Source organism: Meles meles, chromosome 12 (assembly GCF_922984935.1).
Source record: "Meles meles chromosome 12, mMelMel3.1 paternal haplotype, whole genome shotgun sequence".
NCBI lineage: Eukaryota > Metazoa > Chordata > Mammalia > Carnivora > Mustelidae > Meles > Meles meles.
Genome location: NC_060077.1, coordinates 59394591 through 59410004, shown reverse-complemented (window position 1 = coordinate 59410004; position 15414 = coordinate 59394591). Strand labels below are relative to the sequence as shown.

The 15414-nt window shown below is 37.6% G+C and overlaps 1 protein-coding gene across 1 annotated transcript in view; it reads right to left on the bottom strand.

Moving 5' to 3' along the window:
* ELP2 (elongator acetyltransferase complex subunit 2) overlaps nt 1–15310 on the bottom strand; it is a 45651-nt gene extending 30341 nt beyond the window's left edge. The window contains exons 1-9 of the mRNA XM_046024680.1: nt 15173–15310; nt 12899–12977; nt 10048–10118; nt 6222–6378; nt 5880–5957; nt 4124–4188; nt 3265–3331; nt 2644–2784; nt 1042–1137 (exon numbers count right to left, since the gene is read on the bottom strand). Coding sequence (XP_045880636.1) covers nt 1042–1137; nt 2644–2784; nt 3265–3331; nt 4124–4188; nt 5880–5957; nt 6222–6378; nt 10048–10118; nt 12899–12977; nt 15173–15310 — 892 coding nt within the window. The remainder of the gene's footprint in view (nt 1–1041; nt 1138–2643; nt 2785–3264; nt 3332–4123; nt 4189–5879; nt 5958–6221; nt 6379–10047; nt 10119–12898; nt 12978–15172) is intronic.
* Between the last annotated feature and the right edge of the window lie 104 nt (nt 15311–15414).

Below are 15414 nucleotides of genomic sequence, written 5' to 3'. Positions count from 1 at the left end.
GTTGCCCTAAGGAAAGAATGGAGGGGAAAGGGTTCAGGAAAGAATACACAAGGGTCCCTCAATACCAATGGTATCTTTTTTTTTTAACTGCAACAAATATGGCATATCCATAACTGATGATGGTGATTACCTGAGTATTCATTACTGACATTTTCTATTCTTGCCCTGGGGAAGGGGCTAGGGGAAGAATGTGAGGCTTGTGCTTTGTTCAGCTCCACATTTTGCAGCACCAGTTTTAGCATCCAACCATCACTCCATAAATGGAGATTTGAGGGCAAAACAAAGTGGGAGAAAGTCTTGTTTTTTCATAAATATTCTATCTCAGTATTACAGCAACTTCTATTTCCAGGGGGGCAAAGGTTCCAGTGAATTTGAAGTTGGCTTAAAAGTCAGTTTCTCAGGGCACCTGGGTGGCTCAGTGGGTTAAAGCCTCTGCCTTCAGCTCAGGTCATGATCCCAGGGTCCTGGGATCAAGCCCCACATCGGGCTCTCTGCTCCGCGGGGAGCCTGCTTCCTCCTCTCTCTGCCTGCCTCTCTGCCTAGTTGTGATTTCTCTCTGTCAAATAAATAAAATATTTTTTTTAAAAAGTCAATTTCTCTTAAATCCCATAAAGATTAGATGAAAACTAATTCTAAAGAGAGTTAAAAGGGCTGTGGTGGTTTCAGCATCACAGCATCAATCACACTCTTCCCACTCAGGAGTGTACGTTTCAGTGGAATTGAGTGCCCAGCAGAACATGTCTAGCAGCTGCATATTATACTCTCCCAACTTAAAAATGTCTTATATTTGAGATTTTTATTTATTTTTAACTGCTTTTTTTAAAAAAATTTTATTTTAAATAATCTCTACACTCAACATGCAGCCCAAATTTATAACCCTGAGATCAAGAGTTACATGCTCTACTGGCTCAGCCAGCCAGATGCCCCTATTTGAGATTTTTAATCGAACTAAAAAAGAAACAAACTCTCTACTTCATTTGGTCAGATTACAGTTCTATATGTGAGATTTAAGTGAAATGAGGAATACATTTTTTTTCCTACCTTTGTGGAATGAAGGCTGCCAATGAACTGCATTTACCCAGTTTTCATGACCAGCCAGCACAGTCTCCAGAGTAACTGCAAATGCTATTTTAATGCCTATAACAGAAACAATGACATATTCTTTTCTCAAAGCCCTTCTGAAAATAATTTCCATAACCAAGTTGTACAATTACATATCCCCCTTCAAAAATCAGAACATGATTTAGATTCAATGAAAGAGTGCATTCAACAAAAAAACAAATTCCATTAATTTTAACCACTGTTCAAAATTACGGAGAAAAAAGCTCTAAAGATATATAAATTTTTCTCTAGTCATAAATACATGTTAACAAATGTATTCAATTTTAAAAGTTTTATGGAACAGCTACTGTTATAGTCCAATTAAAAAGCAAAACCAAACATGTCAGCCTCCTTGCTATCCATACTAATTATCAACATGCAATAGCTTAAATACCATTTAAAAAAAATAAACCTAAGATAAATGCAGAAATAGAGGAAATCAAATCAATAACCTTTCAAATAAAATAATTAATAAAAATGTCACAACTGGGGCGCCTGGGTGGCTCTGTTGGTTAAGCAGCTGCCTTCGGCTCGGATCATGATCCAGGGTCCTTGGATTGAACCCCGCTCACTGGGCTCCCTGCTCGGCGGAGAGCCTGCTTCTCCCTCTCCCACTCCTCTGCTTGTGTCACCCCTGCACCACCATGCCTCTCTCTCTGTCAAATAAATAAATCTTTAAAAAAAGTCACAAAAATTTCATATTTGGGAATAAATAGCTACTCATAACATGTTGGTTAAGGATTTCCTGGTTCTCCCCATAAAACCATGTTACCAAAATCAACTTGTGGGCTTTAAAACCAATTAGATTAATAAGAAAGAAGAGTATGCCTAGGTGAACAATGCTCACTGAGGGCTAACTTTATAATTTAGGTGAACACTCAAAAGTATTTCCTTCAAATACAACATTCCAGTAGAATCTACCATGCAGGGGTACTGTTCTGATTCCAAACAATAAGAAAACCAGAATTACATATACCACTCCAATGTAGTGCTTTGGCTTTTGTCTTATTCAGTAAAGGTATGGATAATTCTCTTTATTCCTTTAGCTCTACCTATGCTAAAACTGCAAATTTGGCATCATTTTATATATTAATTTACTGAGAAAACATTAAACATTTTCAGCAATTTTTAAAAATCTTAGTGATATGGTTAGAAAAAGTTAAGTTTCATGTATGAAAAATAACTTATCCTCAAATTAAAAAAATGCATAGTATAAGTTTCAGGTATGGATTGAATACTTTTTGTATTTTTAAAGATTTTATTTATTTATTTGACAGACAGAGATCACAAGTAGGCAGAGAAGCAGATAGAGAGAGAGGAGGAAGCAGGCTCCCCGCTGAGAAGAGAGCCTGATGCGGGGCTGGATCCCAGGACCCTGGGATCATGACCTGAGCCGAAGGCAGAGGCTTTAACCTACTGAGCCACCCAGGTGCCCCGGGATTGGATACTTCTAAAAAACTAACTTTTGCACAGGTGTATAGCAAAACAGATAAATGAATGAGCTAGGAAGCTATCACATCAAATATTTTCATTATTACTCACTTTCATTTTCTATTGTAAAAGTATTCTCCTTCAGTTTTATATTATCATCGTCTTGAGTTTCTAAAGATGTTGATTTTATATACAGTCTCCATATTCGTATCAGGCAATCTTGTGAACAGCTTGCTAGGAAAAGATCTCTACCTAATAAAACAACAAATGTTATCATTTTTTGAACATTATATTCTTCAACTTAGGTATAAGATTTTCTGCTCTACACTATGCTGATTTCTAGATTTCCTGGAAAAAAAAAAAAAGAGACTTTGCTTCCCTACCCTTCATTCATTTGACCTATATTCTTTTTTACTAGCACTGGCAAACATACATACAATGCTGATAAATGGTTACAATGTATAACATTCTTATACACAGACCACAAAATTCTACAAAGAACTCAAAGAACATCTGCATGTGTAATAGTCAGCTAGTGTCCTCTTTAAAACATCAACTAGTTTCATCCTCTATCTCCCCAATTAATAGTTAACAAAGGGGTAAGTATCCTCTTTTCTAATAGGGACAATAGAAAAATGTTACAGACAAAGAAAACATAACACAAAAGAAGGTGCCTTCCTGAAGTTCCACACACTTGCCCCATTATGTACTTCAGCAAGATTTCATACTGACCGAAGGTTGCCCATTCCACGCCTCTTATCCAATCCTCATGTCCACAGAGAAAAAGCACTTTCTGAAACTAGTAAGATAACAAAAATCATTGGAATTTTTATTTTAATGGAAGAATTTAATATTTTCATGTATATCAGTGATTTCATTTGGTGTCACAGCCAGTCCTAATGCACTGTTTGTTTGTTTTAAATTGGGAACACTCTGATCAGACATAAGACAGAACTCTCACTTGGGAATAAAAATCCTATAATCATCTAACTCATCTGTGTAGGTAATACAGTATCTATAGACCTTAAATAAATTGTTTACAGGATAAAATAACATGTGCTATTCTATAGTAACAGTTGGGTGGTTGGATATTCACAACCATTTTAAACTTACGTATAGAATGCAAAGAAATAAGTATCTCCGTTATTAATAAAAAAGCATAAAGTTAAACTACATCTTTTCTGGAACTTCTCTCCTGTCCTTTAGCCACTCAAGATGTAGGCAAAGCTCAGAATGACAAATAAACACTACCAGGGGAATTTTACCATAGATATACTTTATTTAAAATTTACAAAAAATAAAAATAAAAAACAAAAAACAACCCACTATCTAAATATCTTCCTCCTGTCTTTCCCCCATCCAATGACCTGTTTCCCACCTAACAACCAGGTGGCCAAGACAGCACTTACTTGGTAATCAAACCAAGTGGAAAACTGTCTAAGAGAGGACTGTCAAAAAAGATTCTCCTATTGGATTACTTTGGTTTAGATTAGAACATTCCTTAAAATTCCACAATCTGGAAAGAGTCTATATTAAGATATGTAATTAAGCAGAACATAATTCTAGTGTCTTAATTAAATCATTAAATTACCTGGTCATCTCTTTGAACGAATAAGTGAATTTTGCAGTCATCATCACCACACGCTAATATTGGTACTGGAAGGATAAAAAGAAGCATTATTGTAAATATTCCATCATATGTTACCATTATCACCAATGCTAGATTATAAGCACTGGGTAAAGAATCCAGGCTTCTATTTTCCACACCCTGAACAATACACTGAAAGTGCTCAATAAACGTCTATAGAAATAAAATGAACACTCTAAAATGTTCTATTAAATGGTTATTTAGCAAAGAATGACAGGGACTCCTTTCTTCCATCATGTGTCATTTATGATAGAAATAGTGGTGAAAAGAGTAACACAAAAAGCATTTCACCAAGAAGACTTATCCAAAACATTGTTAACCCAACTGAGTAAGAAAATGTAGGAGCTATGAGCCCAGCATCATGGCTACTGCACAACGATTTAAAGGTATGTCTGTCACTTCACGTATCTTACATTTTGTTTGAGAATTCAACAGTAAAACCAAATTCATATTCATGAAGCAAGTGGAAGGGCATGTAAGTACTGCACAACTGAAAGTTGCTAAGAGAGTAGTTCTCATTACAAGGAAAAAAAATTCTGCAATTGTGTATGCTCTGGACATTAACCAGACTTACTGTGGTGATCACTTCTTAATATATACAAATATCCAATCATGATGCTATCCAGTTAAAACTAATATGTCATTTATACCTCAATTTCAAAAAAAAAGGCACATAAATATGTAGTTAAAATGCTATGAAAAAAAAATGCTATGAAAGATGAGGCTATAAAAAATTCACATTACCAAAGGACAGCAGATAAAATAAGGACTCTTTTCCTAAGTAAATATAACTACAAGTGTGTTTTTTAAAGATTTTTCTCACTTTAAATCAAGTAAAAAGTAAAACTCTAGTCACTTGGTCTCAGTGTGGACGGGAAAAAACTAAATTCTCTGTTATAAAGCCAGAATGTATGAGTTCCTCCTACTGGGGAGCCCTCCCACAAAAGGGGACCATCACATGAAATAGTGGAGTCGCAGTTCCTGCTGCAGAGGGCATCAGAAGCTGGTGACTTCCAGGCCTGCCTTTCTCCGCCAGGTATGTCCTCCAGGTGACTGAGGTGGCAAAGATGGACCGACTCACACTGGCCATCAACTTTGTGGAGGATAATCAGAGGTACAGACAGATGGGTTTCAAAACAAAAGGGATATTTTTCTGTTGGGAAATTTTAAGTGGTTTTGGGCAAATGGTCATTATGGAGGATGTGAAGAGGCTCTCATATTCACAGGAATGTTCAAAGGGTCTTCAGTATTTTTCAACTTATCCTAGACCTTCACCTTCAAAGCATTAATTTCCCCAATCAGATCTATAGATGTTGAAAATATATTTGATAAATAGCAGTATCAATCCCACGTCCATATTAAGTCACTTAAATTTTCAACAGCTATCACAATCCTTCACAGCTTCCCTTAATTTTATGTTCTATACATGATCATCAGAGTACTATAAACATAAGTACACTTCTGGTGAGCTCAGCCTACCATTCAGAGTAGTCGAATCATTATGCTGTACACCTGAAACTAGTGTAACATTCTGTCACCTATATTTCAATTTTTTAAAAAGGTATATTATCCACATTTCAACTTGTTTCATGAAAACGTTCAGATATGAAATTAAGACCTAATGTTTCTTTTAGATTCTGGCTGTATGGAGATATAAAAATCTATTGCTGTTTTAATGTATACTTAGCAGAATACTCACCATCAGTATTAGGCAAATAAGATAAGCAGAGAGCCAGAGTGAATCCATTTCCAAAGTTCAAGGTCTGAACGCACGTTACTAAGAAATAAAAACACCATGAACAATTAACTGTGAGCTTATTCACCGAGAAAGGTTGGGTAGCATCATCACAGCCCTGGGTGGAGGAAGATGAATAAGGTCAATTCTGAGCCCCCAGTGACCATGGGAATTTAAATGATCAAAGTTTTAACAACATTAAAAGAACAAAATGACTTAAAACACTGAAAAAAATGGTATGTATGTTCTTCTGTCACTCATTTGACAATTACTATTTCATCTGGATTATATTATCTCTCAACCTACCTTCTGAGCCCTTTTTAGACCAGACTCGAACAGTAGAATCAGAAGCTGCAGAAACGATCAGTGTATGTAATACAACATCTGATGCCCTCCTCTGGTGAAGAGCATGCACTGCATAAACAGGTCCTTCATGGCCTTGGAGATGGACTGCTTTTAAAAGCTACATCAGAAAAAATTAACAAAAACATGGGTGATAAAAAAGGAATTAACAGTTCCATCTTTATTTAACTAAAATCACAGAATTAAAGGTACAGTTAAAAATGCCTGACCCAGGGGCGCCTGGCTGGCTCAGTGGGTTAAAGCCTCTGCCTTCGGCTCCAGTCATGATCCCAAAGTCCTAGGATCGAGCCCCACATCGGGCTCTCTGCTCATCAGGGAGCCTGCTTCCTCCTCTCTCTCTTTCTGCCTCTCTGTCTACTTGTGATCTCTATATGTCAAATAAATAAATAAAATCTTTAAAAAAAAAAAATGCCTGACCCAGAAATACATCCTTTCAAGTTGAAGACAATGTAAACTTCAGAGAAGGTGTTCTGAACACAGGACGGACTCATGAACGTGCAGCCTTTGACACAGCAATTTCCCATCTAAGAATCTACTGTGAGATGCTAACCGCACTAGTATAACTAATAAAAGACAAATGCAGAAAGACATTCATCACACACTCTTTATAACAGTGAAAAATTGCAATTAACCTAAAATTCCTAAAAGGGAATTGATTATATTAATATAGACATACACTGTAGACAATAAAAAAGGTAACATGGAAAGACAACCACAACACTGACATTCTTGAAGATTACAGCCTGCTTTGTGGAATGTTCCCTCTTTTGGATTCATGTGATATTTTCTCAAGATTAGATTCTGGATTTCCATTTTGACATCATTCCTATCCATGCGCATCACGTCAGGAAGCACCTGATTATCACTCTCTCCCAATTTTAGCGTTGTTAACCTTGGTACCCTAGTAGAGGTAGCATCTGCCAGGTTTTTTCACTGTGAAGTTAAATTTTTTGATACTATATAAGATTATATTTTGGAACTGAGTAAATATTCTATTCTCCAACAAACTTTTACCAAGTACTTTTCGCATACTCATGATACTTGCCTGAATCAAGTATCACTAGAAAATGAAAAAAAAATGGCAAGCAGAACAAGGAAATCCCATTTGTTTATCAAGTCTACCTGCCTGCCACACAAAATTATTCCCTATCATTCCTGCTATTTTAAGTATACCTCTCAGAGTTCACAATGTGTGAGATTCCACCACATCCTCTGAGAAGTGTCTTCTGTAATTTGTCATCTACAGAAATAGAGGGGTCCCTTAAATGCATGCTCAGTTCTCACAATTTAAGCAAAACTCTGCCACTCAAGATGATTAACAGCTATGTATTAGGATCTGTACACTAACTTTCTGTAATCATTGACTTTTGGCTTGAGAAACCATTTTAAAAAACTCAAGTACAGTATAATCTCTTTTATGTATACACACAAAAGAGAGAGCTAGAGCTAGTTCACTAGAATGTTAACTGTTTTGTACTTAGTTTTCCTTCTCTACACCATTCTGTACTTAAACTTTTTTCACGAGTCTCTATCATTACTCCCTAAAAAATCAAATCTATTGAAAGTACTCACTTTACTTTTTTTTTTTTATTAATTTTTTCAGCGTAACAGTATTCATTCTTTTTGCACAACACCCAGTGCTCCATGCATCACTTTACATTTTTAAGCAAGATTATATACCAATCATCAGAGAATTTTAAAAACTTAAACAAAAGAAACCTCTCAAGTCACCAGCTTGTTAAAAAACAGTGCTCAATCGTCAACTCAAACCTCTCATTATACCAGCTTAGAATTATTTCCTTTTATCAGAAGTCAAGGTGTGCTGAACTCCTGTGTACATGGAAATGCATATGGAAAGGAAAACGGTAAGCCTCTATGGTTTCCAAGTGTGGACGCTTCCCCTAAATTCTCTTATTCCCTTTATCCCCCTTTTATGCCTTTTAGTCTCCTGCTGTTCTCGTCCCCATCTGGACTCACATTCTCTTTGGGCCTCTCTCTAAATTTGCTGTCTGCCCTAAGATACTTGTTCAGCCTACACGCCTCTCTATTGACAGAAGCAGGAGGCAACACTGAGGAAAGAGTTTTGCAAGTATCACCTCAAAATCTCAAGAACAAGTGCTCAAATCATTCTCTGGATTCCTCTGCCAAGATCAGTCCAAACAGGAGTTAAGTTTGCTACATTACATTCCTCTTTGCTCTTACTCAAGTCTAGGTGTTTCCAAAATCCCCACCTCCGCATCTGCCCTCTCCTTCTGAGGATAAGTCTGGAGGCCTGGCCAGCAATTCAGGTGACATGTCTAGGAGTAAATTCCCCATCTTCCTTCCTACTTCCTTATTTTTCTTTGTAGAAGCACCTTTCTCCCAGAGCCTGAAAACAGAATCCCACTATTTTTAATTACTCACTCCCCTAACACCAGCTCCCACTCCTTTGATAAAGAGTCAATGTCAAAATCATCTTCCCTTCAAAAACATACCCCACACTGTTTTCTTCGTATTTTTTCCTACTCTAATTTGGCACACCGCTGTCAGATTAATCTTCTTTTGACACTCATTTTCCTCTGCTTAGAAATCATCAATGACTTCCAAATGCCTGCTAATAAAGAACAGACTCTTATAGGATATTCACCTTGCCACACAATCTTCTCCTACTGTACTTTAGTATCACCGCCTACAATGAATTACCTAGAATCACTTCTAAAACTATGCTGTTCAGAGTTACAAGGAATGTTAAGCGATTTAAAAGGGGAAAAAAAAAACTTCAAACTGCAAAGGAGTTTGGGAAATGCTTGTTAAATGAAGATATGTTCATCCACGTCAGAACTCCACAGGGATTTCACTATACTCCTGGTGCACTTCTCTAAAGAAGGTATAGGATATATACCTTATGTATATATACCTAGGTTAGTTCCCAACCGTGATTGCCCGTAGATTCCTTTTCTCATGTAACTTTTTGAAAGATGAATAACTCTCTGAACAAACTAGAAAACCCTGCCCTAAAGACATCTTAGACTTTGGTTAAGACTGGATACTGATGAGCAGGTGGCCTCCTATACCACCTGAGCTTTTTTATACACGCCATTTTTCCTACCAGGAACCTGCACCCCTTAAATTCCTCCTAAGGAAACGATCCCACACTTTAAGACCCAACTCAACCAGCTCTTAAAACTCTACTGAACTCACAGCACCATGGTTGTGGTAGAGCAAGTTAGAGCACATATCTATGGAGCTACCTTTATACTTTAGCTGTTCACGTACATTTTGCCATCAAAACTACATACATGAATCATAAACAGGATTCTGACTCCTCTTTATCTTCTGCATGACAGATGTTTAAATGCCTAAAATGCTTTAATCTTTGCTTACAACTAGAAACAACCCAGTGTCCATCAATAGAGATCCATCCATACTCAGTGGTGCATATTATAACATTACTTAGAATTATCTAAATCTATGCCCACATGGTAACAGCTGTCCTACGAACACAGGCAGTGTTAACTTTTGATATCACTGAGAACAGAACAAAAAATCCCTTTAGGTATAGTTCGAAAACTACTACTAAATGACGGGAAATTCACAGAAATGAGTGATAGCATATGAATACGGGAGCAAATGTTAAAGGGTACAGGGCATGTGAAGTATTAGATGTAAGATCTGGACTACTGATAAGAATGAAGCAACTTCGTAAAAGAACATAGAGGATCTGAGGAAAAGAGCTGAAAATGAAAGCAGATGTAAGTTAATTCTTACAACTATAAACATGCCTACCCACCTGATTATTCTCGATTTCCCAGTGAATGACTCGATTATCAGATCCTCCAGAAACTAATTCGGTAGAAGAAGCTGGAAAAAATTACATTTCCATGAATATTTTTATTTTTTTCCCAGCTGTTTTGAGAACTTGCAAAGCTACAGAAAAGATATGAGAACTCAAAAAGATATAAGAAAACTCATATACCCCTTATCTAGACTCACCAACTGTTAACATTTTCCCATGTTTAGTTAATATCTCACTTTATACATATGTATATGCATGGACGTCTTTGTTTATGGCAAACCATTTAAAAATAAGCTGCAGACATCAGGACCTCTGACTCTTAAACGCTTTTTATCATACATCTCCTAAGAATTGGAACATTCCCCTATATTACAATTACTGTATTCAACAATTTTAATTGTTGACACAGTATCATTAATGTAAAATATAGTCCATATTAAAACTGCCCCAAATTGTCCCAGTAATGCCCTTTATACCTTTTTAAAATTCTGAATCTAAGGATCACACATCACACACTGTTTCTTCTGGCCTATGTGCTAGATACTTAGGGGAACGAGGATTGTTTAAAGGACCTTAGACCTATAGTCAGAAGTCCCAGGTTCATGTCCTAACCCTAGTGCCAGACAGCTGTAATATTGGGCTTTAACATCTTCATACATCACAAAAATTAAGCCATTTGATTACATGATTTTGGAAATTACTATAAGGTACATAAAAATAATGTGTTAAAATTCAAACATTTTAGGGGCGCCTGGGTGGCTCAGTGGTTAAAGCCTCTGCCTTCAGCTCAGGTCATGATCCAGGGTCCTGGCATCGAGCCTCGCATCGGGCTCTCTGCTCAGTGGGGAGCCTTCCTCCTCCTCTCTCTCTCTGCCTGCCTCTCTGCCTACTTGTGATCTGTCTGTCAAATAAATAAAAATCTTAAAAAAAAAAATTCAAACATTTTAAAAATATGAAATAGTGGTTTGTTTGTTTTTTAAGTAAGTTCCACACCCAACATGGGGACTTGAACTCATGACCCTGGGATCAAGAGTCACATGTTCTACTGACTGAGCCAACCAGGCATTCCTGAAAATATGAAATGATATTATTAAAATTTTATAATTAGATTAGAAAAACATCTTAATTATCTGGTGATAGAGCCCTAATTTTAGAGGAAATCAAACATAGTAGTTATAGATTACAGTGAAACACAAGCAATTCATTTTATAGAACCTCACTTTCAAAGGGAAGATAAAATATACAAGCCCAAATTAATATTTTATAATAAATCCCTATACAGAAATTCAAGTAGTCTTTGAAGTCACCTGGTGGCAATTAATACAATTACAATTGTGCTTTAATATCTGTACCAACAGCCACTCTTTCTAATATTTAAAGATTTTTACTGACATAACATGACTAATCCTGCATTACCAAATGAAATAAATAGCTTATTAAACTCTTTTTTAACATCACAGATAAAGTCATGGCAAAGTCTTACTCATTCAGGAAATTTTGCATTTGCGCATGGCTCAGAATGCTCTCAATAAATGTTTACGAAAATGAAAATAAAATTAATTCAGAGTCCGTAAGAATACCACAGTAGTTATATGTAAGACATTTGAGGAAATTCTATAGGATATCAGAAGCACCATTTTAAAGCAATATGTTAATTAAAAATTCTTGAGTCACAGAATCTTAGACATAAAAGAGATCTGGAGATAATCTAGTCCAGGAATCCTAATTTTTTTTGGTATCAAGATTCCTTTACACTCTTAAAATTTCTGAGAATCCCAAAAGCTTTTGTTTATATGGACTATAGGTACCAATATCAACCACATTAGAAATTAAATCAGCAATTTGAAAAATACTTTTTTATTAGTTTACTTAAAAATAATGAAAAACCCCATCACATGTTAACATAAATAACATTTGTAGAGGGTGAGGGGGAATCCCTATTATTTTCCAAAACAAAAAGTTAATGAGAAGAGAAGCACTGTTTCACATTTCCGCCAACCTCTTTAACATCTAACTTTATTAGAATACAACTGGATTTTCATATCTGCTTCTGTGTTGATCTGTTGTGGTAGCCACCGTATACTTGAAACAGAATGAGAATGAAAACTGTCAGTAACTTCTTATATTATTCTGAAAATAATTTTGATCTCACAGGTGTTGTGAACCTCTAAGGTCACCAGATCGAGTTCAACCATTTACTTTTCAGGTATTACTTATGGTGTAAACTGGGGTGAACACAGAGACGCAATGTCCTGCCTAAAAAAGCAAAGCTTGTCTGTGGAATAAATAGATCTCAAGCCAAATCTCTGAATCCCAGCCTGAATCCCAGAACAGGCCCTGCTTACAAGCTTTCAGTCAAAAACTGTGGGCAATGGAGAGGGTCTAGCCACAGTCAGGGGCTGCCTCTACTCTCATTCTAGGAACTGCTATGTTACCCATGGTTTAGTTCTATAAAGTACAGGTCAGATATTTCACTGGGCATACCATTTTTGTTCTGTTTTCTGACTGCGTAGTATCAGATAAGCTAATGTTAAATTAAGACAAGTGATAAAAGAAAAATGACTACTTATACTTATCACAAAACAATTGAGGGGGCGCCTGGGTGGCTCAGAGGCAGAAGCCTCTGCCTTCAGCTCAGGTCATGTTCCCAGGGTCCTGGGATTGAGCCCCACATCGGGCTCTCTGCTTGCGGGGAGCCTGCTTCCTCTTCCCTCTCTCTCTGCCTGCCTCTCTGCCTACTTGTGATCTCTGTCTGTCAAATAAATAATAAAATCTTTAAAAAAAAAAGAAAAGAAAAGAAAGAAAGAAAACAACTGAGATCAGCTTTAACTAGATTAATACTTACAACCATCTTGTTTACAAATCCACTGTACGCAATTGACTCGAGCAGTGTGGCCATTCAGGTTGGTAATAACAACTCTTTGCTTTACAGAAGAAAACACTAGTTAGTAAATTACAATTTATCCTATAAAAGAATTAGTAAAAGTGAGATAGCAGTGGTTTTGAGGCTAATAAAAAGTTCAGGATTACTTCAAACTGAGTCACCTCTCTTTATTCATAAACTTTAAACCATAGCTTCAACCATCCATTCACTGTAACGTGTGCCTGCCTTTTCCAACACTCCACGTTTCTTATGTCCTGTGCTCTCAGTATACTGAGCTCTCTGGTCTTCATGTGCCAACTCCTTCTAACTGCCCCCATGCTTCTCTACAGGAGAGCTTGTCTTGACATCCCCAGGCTGGACAAGGTAACTCTTCCTTGTCTGCCCACAGTTTTCAAGGCCTACTTCCACCATGCTTAAACAGATCTGAGGGCTTTACTGAGGGGGGAAAAAAAAAAAAAAGAAAGAAAGAAAAGCAAAAAAAGAAAACCCTCAATAGAGGAATTCATGATTACTGGATTCAAATTCATGGCTCAACTTTGCATACCATGGCTGATCAGGTGTTGGGTCCTTCATTAGTGCTATGCAAAGTTACCAGGACACAACTACTTCCTCAGATAGCAGATCCCTTCAAGGCCTATAACCAAGTTCCCCTTCAAGGCCTATAGCCAAGTTCCCAGCAGTCTCTTGACTGCTTCAGCAAAATCCCTCCACACTTAGGTTTTCTTTACTTCCCACACTGCTGACGCTATTTACTCTGTGATCACAGTGCCTTCCTCTTTAGATTCCCTTTCTCTACAGCCAATAGCACTAACTTCCTATTTGCTTACCTGCCATCTGAAATTCTCATGACAAGAAAAAGGTATGCAAAGTAAATGTCCAAAAACTAGTATATTTCACACATAAGTTACTTGAAGTTGTAAAGCAATTTACAGTATTTCCCTCTCTCACTAGATTAAGAACTCCTTGATGGTCAAGAATTATTACCCATTACCTTTGTGTCATCACCACCCAGTCCAGGGTTAGCCCATAGATGGTCCTCAAATATTTGCTGAATGAATATTACTCCAAAACTTTACTTTAGCATCTGACATGCTCTTGTTCCTATATTTAATTAAGTGCCCAAACGGCAAATATTTAACAAAGCAAAGTACTTTTTAAGCTCAATATACTTTCTTGGTAAGTTAAAATCCCCTAACATGACCACCAAGTTATTAAAAGTAAAAATGTAATGGAAGACACAGGTACAAATACATTAAATGGCTGTAGAAAGATGGGCTTCTACAGTTGAGTCAGCCCATGGCTAACCAACCTGGTAAAGTTTACCATTGTTTTTCCTGCTTTCTCTTGCCAGTTAAGAATGCTTGGTAGTAACTAGAAACAGAGATGGCAAGCAAGTTCAAGATAAGAAAAATGAGTACAATTATTTCATACGTATTTCATATATAAATTTGAATGTGAAAAGATAATGAAAATTGGATTTTTACTCAAACTAATAAAGCAATACAAGAAATACAGACAGCTATTTCCTGCACTGGACTTTCATTTCCAGCACTTTATTTTTTTTTAATCCGAGACTCTTTTTGAAAAGCAATACTAACTGTACTAGACAATAAGAATGGAGTCCTAACAACTCTGGGAAGAATGCAAAAACTAGGCACTTGAAAAGTGAGGTAATGCACCAAGGGAATAATCGACTGACTGGGTGAACTTAAGGGAATGTGTGTTATAGGCAGAACTTACACATAAGAAGACTTACACATAGGACTTACACTTAGGATCCCTAACCCCTTTGCCCTTTAACAGCGCCTTCCTGAAAATGCCTATTCCCGAGGCCAAAATAAAAGTGATTTTTCTTTGAAACTCAATACAAGCTTATTAAATAAATCTGAAGGAAAATACAGAAACGAGCACCTGTGATCATGGCTTTCATCCATACCTAAACTGCAAATCCTTTAAAAGCCGAACTGGTTAGCAATATGACAGTTCCCAGGGAAGGCTTCAGAAAAGGTGGTCTTTCAGGTAGGCTTATGTGGGACTAACAGGCCCCTGGCAGGACCTGATGACCCCAGGCTGTGGCGGAGCGCGAGAAGACGAGGAGTCCCGCGCGCCCAGGGGAGGCTCCTCACCCACCCACCCTCCCCGCCGCTCCTGCGTCCACAGTCCGCCCCGAGCGCATAGAGGATTCGGCCCCCGCCCCCAAGAACATGGAAACGGGCGTCCGGCCACTTCTCTTACCTGAGGGTCATACAGCACCACGGAACAGGACGTGCCGAAGGCCAAAAGTCCTCCGGGCCCGGAGCTCCAACTCAGGGCTCCCCGCACCCGGTTTGGGCAGCAAAACACGTGAGTTATTTCCAGCAGCGGCGCTACCATGTTGCTAGCTGAGCCACGGGGGAGACCTGGGCGCGCACTTCCGCCCTCGGAGCGGAACTACTCCCGCGGTCGCCTCTCCAGCTGGCGTGATCCGCACCGCGTTT